The following is a 10798-nucleotide window of genomic DNA, read 5'->3' on the forward strand; positions in this document are numbered from 1 at the left end:
TCATCAAAAATAAGGTATATATTTGGTCTTTTTATAAACATCTTTTTATGAACAAAATAAAGAGCATAGCTCATCATCACTGTTTGACCAGCTTGTAGACTGAGGGCAGAGGGTCGGCCTGTTCACCTCCACAACTGGATGAATAACCATTATCACTCAGTCTCACTCTCTGTTTTTTTTTTCAGCTTGGTTATAAAGATATAACCACCAGAATTTCAGCAACTGCCATGATCCACTCACCTCTGTGGACATTTCTGAACGATGTCTGTGTAGTCAGACATTTCAATATCTGAGAAGGATCTTCTGTAACCATCAGATACAGTTATCACCCATATATCATTTTATCCATACAGCATGTTACTTGATAGTCTTCTCACAATCATTTAGAGTAAAATCGAGTGTCTTTATCTTTAAATCAAATATAGTGAGCATTTTATACTTATTGCTGGAATTGGATAAATCATATTTAACCTAACACTTTTCATTATCTACCACAAAGAGTTCAACTATATACTACAGCTTAAGCAAACTGTACAAAATAAAGAAGGTCTAAATGTGAAAGATGCCAAGAAACTCAGAAATTTACAAGGAGAGCATTTAAATTCCAAAAAGACATGTCGTAACAAATCAAGACATTTATACCCTGAACTGTCTTGCGATGACTTGATAGTGCTAATCACTGCACCACCATGCAGCCTTGTGCAGTACTCATGCACCATCATATAAGTGTACTTGGGCTGTAGAAACCGCATTCTTGTGTCAATAAGCTCCAGTCAGGAAAAGTTACAGGCACACCCTGTCAACCCACAAAATTCCTCTCATGTATCAGAACTGCACTCATTTCTGTGTATTTACAGCTACTCTTCAAAAGTTGATTCTGCTCATCTGGACGTAGCGTTTTGTGGGAGAAACATTTCGTCACTCATCCAAGTGACTTCTTCAGTCTCAGCTGACTGCAGGTTTCCCCAAATCTTATAAACAGCATATTTGCATAATGATTGAAACCAGCTCACTGAAGGAACGATGGGCTGGGAGGTCAGTTCCTTAGTCTTAATTATGCAAATTCTCATGACCATTGATCAAAACCCACTGATCAAAACCCACTGATCAAAACCCACTGATCAATGGCCATGAGTACCATTCACAGAGAGTTGGGGAATGGCTGCAATCACAGCATTGTAAGATGGTGAAAGATGTACCCTTAGTCCCCCTCCTCGATTCAGACATGGTCTTTCCCTTTTCACGTAAATGGCTTCCTTGACTCCGTTACTCCGTTACTCCACGCTCAAACCAGCGTTCCTCCCTATCCAGGTTGTGTACATCCTCATCCTTGAAAGAGTGTCCACTGGCCTGTAGGTGTAAATAGACTGCAGAGTCCTGGCCTGACGAAGTAGCTCTTCTGTGTTGTGCCATCCGCTTCGCCACAGGTTGTTTGGTTTCCCCGATGTATAAATTCTGGCAATCCTCCTGGTACTTAACAGCGTACACTATGTTACTCTGTTTGTGTCGGGGGACCCGATCCTTGGGGTGGACCAATTTTTGGCGCAGCGTGTTTTGGGGTTTAAAAGCCACAGAGACCCGGTGTTTAGAAAAAATGCGTCTCAACTGCTCCGATACTCCTGACACATACGGGATCTCTACAGGTTTTCGCTTGGGCAGCGGTTGTCCTTCTCTCCTGGATCGGCTGGAGCTTTCTTTAGGTGCCTTTCCAGCTTTGACAAAAGTCCAGCTGGGATAACCACATTGACTCAGGGCCTTCTTGATGTGCTGTTCTTCTGCCTCCCTGGCCGCTGTGTCTGTGGGGATGGCGTTCGCTCTGTTTTGTAGCGTCCTGATGACGCCCAGTTTGTGCTCCATGGATGATAAGAGTCAAACCTTAAATACTGATCCGTATGCGTAGGTTTACGGTACACATCAGCTTTTAGATGTCCCCCATTAGTCATGGAAATCTCACAGTCTAAGAAGGCTAACCTGCCACTTATTATATCCTCCCTTGTGAATTTGATGTGTCGGTCCACCGAGTTAATGTGACCCCTGAGATTTGATTTTCACCCAGGTTTCATCCACATATCTGAACCAATGGATTGGTGGTGTTCCAGGGTAGGGTAGCAAAGCCCTCTTTTTCCACTTCTTCCATGGACGAAACATTTCTCCCACAAAAAGCTACGTTCAGATAAACAGAATCAAGTTTTGGAGATTTACTTACCTGGATGATTGAGCATGCATCAAGACATTTACAGCTACTCTGACAGCTTTGTGAAGAGATTTCTACACATGCTGGTGGAGTTTGGTTGCAGTTATTAAGTCAAAGAGGGGGTCGAGACAGGTTCTGAGTGCTACTTGAAAAACTCAGTGTAAATGTTTTGAGGCCTCCAAGGCAATGCTTCCCCTGCCTCCTCATTCAATCCGTAGCATTAAGCTGTTCAACCATTACTCATTGTAAGATCAACTCTTCCTGTATAAATGCAGTAACCGCAAATGTCACTGCCCCCAGTGTCCAAATGTGCAACAACACAAAACAAAAACAATAAATGGCTCTTACACCCATGGCTGCTGTATTATGCTTTTTTTTGGTTTCATGGTGGCCACGTTGTTATCCTGTACAAGCCAGACCTGCTCTGAGCACATTGTCAGTGCAGGGAAGCCCCCCACTTCTTCGTTGCCATAACAGTGATGTTGTTTTCTTCTTGCTCCTGGCAATGAGCATTGAAAGTTTAAAGTGAATGGAAAAAAAGAAAGAGAGAGAGAGAGAGAGAAGCTATGTGACCACAGATTTTTATCCTCATGCTCAAAATATTTCTACCCACGGAAAGTCTGCTTATCATGAAACCAGTCTCTCCTTTACTCACAAATGAAATGTTTGCCTGACTGTATAATACTTTCTCTGCTATAACATTGTATCTAAAACAAACAAATAAATAAATAAACATCTGTGCACACCTAAATGAGTCTGCTCTTTTCCTGTGTTTCTAGTTAGAGGTGCTGTATTCCATCTGTAAAGCCTCTCTTAGATGTATGGAGTAAGCATGAGCTCCCATGTGACATGACCTCCTTTGTATAGGTGAGGCAATTTGAGCCACTTTGGTTGTGCAGATAAGCAGCATTTGATCTTAAGCCTGTTTCAATAACAACCCCTGGCTCCAGAATGTGCTGAGTCTCCTCCTCTCTAATGGAAAGTTGCTGTCACTGTTAACAGACCCAGATTTTGCATGCGTTTCTTTGAAACTGGTGTATCAGTGTGAGGACGTGATCTTCAACATTCCCTGCTTGCCTGGTGATACGTCCTAATTTTCCTTACCTCGGCTGAATTGTTGTTTAATTTAGGTAATTGTGTGATCTCCTACTAAATGTCAGGTTAGGCCGCACCAGTGTGGGAGTGGAGATCCACTCTAGTCCAGCTATTTGCTGTTGAGTCCCAGAAGTAATTGATTGGTGGGTTTGGGGCCCTTCTCTTTAAAGGGGATAGAAAGGAGGAAATATGCATGCAGAGAGACTGGATGGGAAAGGGTTGTAGAATACTTTTGAACTGAAGCCCACAGTTGGAGGAAAGCCTTTTTTTCTTTTTATTTGGCTGGTTTTGTTTTAAAAATGCTTTAGTTTTACCAGAAGGAAGATTCATTTCAGGGCTTATGTGTTGCTTTAAAAAAAGAATTGGACTGAAAACTGCTAGAAGTAACCTGTGCAGCTTTAGGAGGAATAGCCTACCCTGTAATGAGGAGGTGGCCAACCTCATTAAAGAGACTGAGAGTTGCATTCCCAGGATCTTGTGTGAAAACTCCCTCCCCATTAACTCAAGGCCCATTAAGGTAGATGAAAACTCTTTCTCAGGAAGATGCTGAACTAATTTTTGATTGGCTGACAGGCTGATAATGCTAAACGTTATGTCCTCGGGCTGCTGGCCAGAATTACACCCCCAGCCCACTAGCCTGCCTTGAAAGAAAAATAAGTCTTGTGTATCTTATTTCCAGTGAGAGTGTGGTGGTCACTAATAAAACTTTTTTTTCTTTTTTTGGACTGAGGCAGTTTTTGCCCATGTGATTTTGTGCAGTAGTAAATCTGTGTAGGAATTAGGTGTCCTGCCAGCCATGTTAATACAGCATCATAGTGATCAGCCTTCCTAATTCCCTGCGGGTTAAATTGCCATGTAGGTGGAGTAGTGGAGTTGCAGTAAGAACATTTCCCCCTGCATACCAGGAGAATGAACATTTGGAGGCAGAGAAACATGATTGCAGGTATGTGAGTATTTCAGGATCCTGCAGAATTAATGGCAATCACAAATTTTAAATGAAGATTTTCGTACAATGTGATGCAGTATATGATGCCACTGGGAGAAAAGTTGTGTTCTACTTAAAAGTAGATTTTACTAAATGACAGTAATGAAATACATTTTTTTAATGTTTCCTTTTTTAAAGTGGCGGAACTAGAAAACTTTAAATGGGGGCAAATGAGGGGCAAGAGGTCCAGGCAGGGTGGCACATACCTGTTCAGTAAAGCATGTGAAAATATGTAAATAGAGTCAACAAAATATCCACAAAACTATTTATTGTATCATTATCGTCATTATCGGTTCTAAGAAAACAAAGATTGTAGGTAGGTTTACACAATTAGTTTTAGCCATTCAGACTTAAAGAGCCTCGTTCAGGAAATGTGATCCCCGGAATTTGTCTGAAAATGCCATCATTTTCAGTGCAGGTCTTTTAGCTTACGTAAAATTTTCCTGCAGCTCTATCGCTACAGGCTATTCTCATGTAGGATCTGTCTGCTTCTTCCACCACTGAAGCCTTATCATGATCTCAATACCGGCGTCGCGCTGTTTTAATGGATAGCCGTCTGATTTATATTCTTTGCTGACCTTTGTTCAGCGCTAGGGGACGCCAGAGCTCAGAATTGTAATGCTGAATAAGGACCCTGCAGCTAAAATTTAAATCACTGTTTTCCTCCTATTTTACACTCAGCCAACTGTTCTTTCCAGTGTCAGATGATAGTTTCCATAAGAAAATATTAACCACTGCCAGACTATCCGGGGAGGGTGGGGGGTGTTCTGTGTGTCCAGCGGTGCGTTAACCCTTGTTGCAAAGTGTTGCGTAAAGGTCAACAAACACTGCCTGTGGCACCACTGAAGACTGTTCCCATAAGTCATGGACATTTCAGCTGTAAATGCTCTTTCTTACGAGGATTTTGTGAACACTTTCGGTAACGTGGTGGAGAAATGTCCTGTTATAACAGCCGCTGTGTGGTCGAGGCGTCCGTTTGTGAGTTTAAATGCTCTGGAGGCTGCTATCAGTGACTTCATCGACGAGCTCCCAGAATCAGGTGATCCACGGAATTAGTTTATTAACATTTCTACCCTCTGCTCGGGTTAATTTTTACGCGTTTGTTTAATAAGTAGGCTTGTATCAGTTTAATGCTCTAAACTGGCAGAAATGATCGGTTGTATGTGCAGGTAAAGAGGGGATCCTAAGGTGTCACCCCGATCTGGCCGGCAGGGACCTGCAGAGAGGCACCTTGACCCGGGAGTCGCGCCAGGAGCAGGCGGGAGCCGGAATGGACGCGCTGACCTCGGGGGAAGCCGAGCGCATGGCCAGTCTCAACGAGGAGTATAAAAAGCGCTTCGGCTTTCCATTTGTCATCTGCGCCCGGATGAACGACAAAGCGAACATCTTGCTGCAGCTGTCCGAGCGCTGCCAGAACGAGCGCGCAGTGGAGAGAGCGCGCGGCATCGAGGAGGTGAAGAAGATCTGCCGCTTGCGCCTCCAAAGTCTGCTGCTTACTGATGGCGCGAACAAATTATGAAGTGCCGGAGGTTGAGTTTTGCGCCAGTTTGCCTCTAAACCTCATCACTCCCAGGCTCAAAGGCTGTGGTATATTTTAATTCTGAATGTATCCATAAAATCTCAATCAATAAAACATGTGGATCATTGATTCTAATTAACAATCTCCATAATACAGCTTAGTGTATATACAAGTGTACACTGATGTATGGAAAACAACAGCACTGATAATCATGTCTGTGGTCCGCTGTCGGGAAAGGAGTTCGTGAATTTGTTGTCTCCGCGTGCCATCTGGTGTTGAACCTATCTCAGAGGATGTTTGGCGATGAAGAAACGTCAGTAAATAAGTCCTGAATCAACAGACTGTGGACTCCAGTCAGGGGGCTTATGGTGGTCCAAGAGAAATTTCTGAAGGGTCCCTGTAAACGAGCACTTTACAGAAATATCCCCCCACCCCTAAATACCATCAATCTTTTCAGAAAAAAAATATATGTACATGTTTCCTAAAACTTGGATTTGAGTTTCAGTCAAAGTTAAAATGATCCCTTAAATATGAGTTCAGGTCTGAGTCTTAAAAATCTTAAAGTCTTAAAAATATATCCGCTGGATCTATGCGCTCTCTCTGGAGCCGGAGGCAGACAGACCGTGCAGAGGGGACACGGGGGGTGTGGTGGGGTGTGGTCCGTTTGAGGAGGAAACCCCTCCAGCGGCCTCCCCCTGGTCCCCAGAGGTGATGGAGGAGTCCTGGTCGGGGTCGGCCCCCCTCGCCCTCCTCCGGTCCTCCTCCTTCTTCCATTTCATGCGCCTGTTCTGGAACCAGATCTTGATGTGGCGCTCGGTGAGGCTGAGGGTCAGCGCCAGCTCCACGCGCCTCGGCCTCGAGATGTAGCGGTTGAAAAGGAACTCCTTCTCGAGCTCCAGCAGCTGGGCGCGCGTGTACGCAGTCCTCGTGCGTTTGTTTTCTTCATTCTCAGTCATCACGTATGACCCTAAAACCACACGGAGAATTAGCGCCCTTTAAAAACAAGAATATGTAATAAAAATGAATTTTTATTAAAATCTGAAGCACTTCAAGTGTAAATTTACATTTTTAATTGTAAACTATGAAAAGTGTTTTTTATTCATGTAAAAAATAAATCTTGAAAATGAATGTAAAGAAGAATCTCCAGCCACTCTTTAACCAGTACTAACCAAATACTTGGCCAAAAAACAGGTGATTATTACGGTCAGGTTTAATTTAGATTTTAGGGGTGAAGATTATTATAGATCTCTTGTTTTAGAGATTAAATTAACATTTCCTTCAAGGACAAAACATATTTCCCAGTGCACGTGATCACCCAGAGCTGAAATTCAAGCAGATTAATTACTGTGCATATCATAAACCACAACCAGGAAGTATTTGCTACAGTCACTGAAAGCTGTATATAAGTTTTAATTTTTTTTTAAAGTATTTTCATATTGTTGAAGATAAAGACCGAAACAATAGAAGTTTTTAGACGCCTTAGAAGAATCCATTGACCGCTTCTTTAAAATAAATGAATTAATTAATTACGTCCACAACTCGATGAGATCCACGTTTTAATGAACTGACTGTTAAAAAATGATCTCTTCCATTTTCAATTATATTTTTTTATATTTAAAACAGTCAAGTAAAAAACAAAGATTTAAAATATTATAGAAAAGTAATTCTTGTCTTTATTTGCACGTTATCAGTCACGCATCAGTTAGTTTGAAGAGCAGAGAGTTTTATTTTACCTGAGGACCCTAAATTCCCTCATATAATTAGCTCATTTTGAACATCAATACAAGAAAGACTATTCATTCATTTATGACGTTGAATGTGCAGCTAAATTTGTATTTAATACGGTCCAAATAATAATAATAATAAAAAAACAATACTGCATTTAATATACATTTATTTTCAAAGTGAAACTGAAATACGCCATCATGCAGACTATTTTTAAATAGATTTACATAGTCAAGTTGTTAGAAATTAATATGAATCATGTGAAGCCACTAATTATAATTATTGCCTATTTGTAAGGCACTAATTTATAGTTTCGATTCTGGGCATCATTCCCGTTACCGTCGTTCATGCTGATTTTAAAAACTTTTGTTTTTTTTAAGTTCATAGTAACTGTTTCAAAATGTCATATATAATAAGTTTACACTGTCCATTAAGTATCTCAGAATAATAAAACAACGTGGGCCTGCTATATCAGAGTGTAAGTTATTCAGTTTCGACTTTATGAGAGTGGCTCGTTCATACATGACGCTTCTATTGAGAGTTATTTAGGAGAGAGAATCAGAAGAAATGTTTTCTGGGAATTTCATTCTGATGTAAGAAAAGTACGAGAAATTTATTTGCTCTTTTTATTTTAGGAAAATATTTTTTTCCTAACGACGACACTGCTTTTACGCAAACTCGCTGCACGTAAAGCCTCTCCAAGTTTGTTGAAATTCAGTCCACTGAAAACTCTTCCCTAAAAAATACTTTCCTTAAAAAGTTCATTACATGTTAGAGTTTCTTTTTTTGTTCCACGTTATCAAGACCACATTAGAATTACAAACGACTTGGCAATATAAAAGACTATTATTAGGCTGCTCGTGGCTAAAGATAGCGTGATTTGTGAAAATGTTTTTGTACAAACAAAACTCACATTTTTGTGACGATAATACCTCATATGAAGCAACCGCTCACCTCCCGGGCCTTTTACAAAAATGACTGACAGGTAAACTGAAACACCCAGGATCGTATTGTTGGGGCCATGATGTCATTAAAGGCCTCAGAAGGAGTTAGTTGAAAGTTACTTGTTATGTATCTAAATTGTGCAAACATGACTGTCCCATATTTTAATTTGAAGCCCTCTTTGAACTCAAATTAAGAACTTTAACCCCCCTCAGTCAGATTCTGTAGTACGCTCATAATCACACTGTACGCTCATAATCTGATTTGTTTGAGTGTTTACCTGCCCACTGTCCTTTCCAGGTGTGTGAGTGGGATTTAGTGGTTTTCATCCAGGGGAATGGCAGGTGATATCTGCTCTGTTCCACGGGGTCACTGTAGCCTGGAGGCGGCTGGAGCGTCTGCTGTTGCTGCTGGTGCTGGTGGTGGTGGAGGAGCTGGGGTACGCCAGGATCCTCCCGCATACTCGGCAAACTGTAAGTGGTAGCAATGTCAGGAAGGCCGGCCTGCTCCAAGGCTCCCATGGACGGCGGTGTGTAGACTGAGTGGACCTGCCTGCTCATGTAGAGGCAGGGTGGCGGGCTGCTGTGGCTGTAGTCATCACCCTGTGATCTCTGGTACGCGCAGGAGTCTTTAAAAACCTGAGAGGGATAAAAGTGATCTTCCCGATTCATGGCTGGCGAGGACCCGTGTCTGCAGGGGGCCGTTTGCGCGCACACACGCACCGTAACCTGCGCCCTACCTCGGCGTAAACCTTCAGCCCTACCTGCCTCAGGCGCAACTGCGAGGCCCTTACTGCTCCACACAGGTGTGTCACTCTGCCACCATGTGATCCTGTAGCGCCCAAGCCATTGGTTTCACTATTTGCTCAAAAACGGCAGGCCGATAGCTCCCAGTTTCCAGGATATTCTGCAGCTCTGTGAGTTTTTTTTTTTCCAGCCAACTGAACAAGAGCGCGTAAATCAATGCTACTCTGTAAATACCGCAAGGTTTACCTGGCATCCACCTGTGTCTGACCCCAACAGCAGCAGCAACAACAACAAAAACAGGTGACCGTGCAACTGCTCCTTCCACATGTGGGGCAAAAGAGGGAGTTATTAATCAAGAGCGTCTGGAAGGAGCACGAATCTCACGCAAGGCAAGCTGGATTGTCCTCAAACAGCACAGCCATCGACATTTTATATGGATATATCTCTCGTGTGCACACTGAGGTTGATAAATCGATACGTATGGGCGCAAACATTGGTTGACCCGCCAGATAAGAGACGTGGATGGAGAAACAGTTGTCTTGGAAACTCTGGCGAAAAGCTCAAACACCACACACAGCCCACTTTTTTCATTTATCTGCTTTTCCCCCCTCTAACGTTTAAAACGCGCCCATTATACTTTTGTAAATGCATCATTTAACACCATTTCGCACGCATGGACCCACGATCTCCGCACGCAGGTATCTTGGCGACAACAAACAAGAGCTCATGCGGCCACTTCGCTCGCTGCACTCTCGCCGGTGTTTGCTGGTCATTAGGCTTCAGCGGCGGCGTGTGCTCGCGCCATTAAATCAATTAGGCTGGAGTGACTGGACTGAACTCAATTAACAGCCGTGCGCGTGGAGCGTGTCTCCACAGCCCTCGAGCTCTCCGGTGTCGCCTTTACGCAACGCGGAGACGAACGCGATTTACTTATTTTTCAGGAAAAATTACAGGAAGATCGGGCTTTTAACTCGCTGGTGTGTATCAATAGACCGTATTTGCCCGGAGTTCTTCAGAAGCAATTATGCCACTTTCGACTGTATCTTAATGGGGCACTCAGCGATGCAATAAAGTTCAAGTAAACCAATTCTACACAAAACACCGCCTGCACTATGGCTTAATGGTGTTTATATTTGATTATTGTTTCAAAGAGGAAGGAAACAGTTAACCAGAGCCATTCTCCTCTACAGTGGAGACAACGTGATTTATGAAGCATGATGCGCCTCAGATGCACTTTAGCCAACTTTCAAGCTGCAGATTTTTTTTCCCCCTTATGTAATGGCCTAAGCGAGGAGTGACACACGGCTGTAATTGAGCCGTGTGTAATCAGGGCCAAAGAGCTTGACATTTGTCACGTTTATATAATGCTGTGAAACAGTAAAAAATAAAAAGGAGGCTAAATGGAGAGGACACTGAAGGCTTCGGCAAACGTCCACCCATCCTCAAACCTTACAAAAGGTGAAAACACTGTATGTGTTAAAGGGTTAAAATACTTCACTGCCACACATAATCCTCTGGAGACCACTGAACCACAAGCACAGGCGCATGTAGGAGTGTCGGGAAAACAAAGTTTTTTTTCCTCTCTCCTTTGA

At 42.8% G+C, this 10798-nt stretch overlaps 2 protein-coding genes across 2 annotated transcripts; one reads left to right on the top strand and one right to left on the bottom strand.

Moving 5' to 3' along the window:
- Positions 1-4551: 4551 nt before the first annotated feature.
- urad (ureidoimidazoline (2-oxo-4-hydroxy-4-carboxy-5-) decarboxylase) lies at positions 4552-5821 on the top strand. The gene is made up of 2 exons (XM_040043849.1): positions 4552-5313; positions 5444-5821. Exons 1-2 carry the CDS (start codon positions 5139-5141, stop codon positions 5791-5793), a joined length of 525 nt encoding a protein of 174 aa, XP_039899783.1. The 5' UTR covers positions 4552-5138; the 3' UTR covers positions 5794-5821.
- A 532-nt stretch (positions 5822-6353) lies between these two features.
- pdx1 (pancreatic and duodenal homeobox 1) lies at positions 6354-10360 on the bottom strand. Its single transcript, XM_040043848.1, has 2 exons — positions 8741-10360; positions 6354-6760 (listed from the first exon to the last, which is right to left on the bottom strand). The coding sequence occupies exons 1-2, from the start codon at positions 9129-9131 to the stop codon at positions 6381-6383; spliced, it is 771 nt and encodes a 256-aa protein (XP_039899782.1). The 5' UTR covers positions 9132-10360; the 3' UTR covers positions 6354-6380.
- Positions 10361-10798: the final 438 nt, after the last annotated feature.

The sequence above is a fragment of the Simochromis diagramma genome, unplaced genomic scaffold (genome assembly GCF_900408965.1).
Source record: "Simochromis diagramma unplaced genomic scaffold, fSimDia1.1 OVJJ01000602.1, whole genome shotgun sequence".
Classification (NCBI taxonomy): Eukaryota; Metazoa; Chordata; class Actinopteri; order Cichliformes; family Cichlidae; genus Simochromis; species Simochromis diagramma.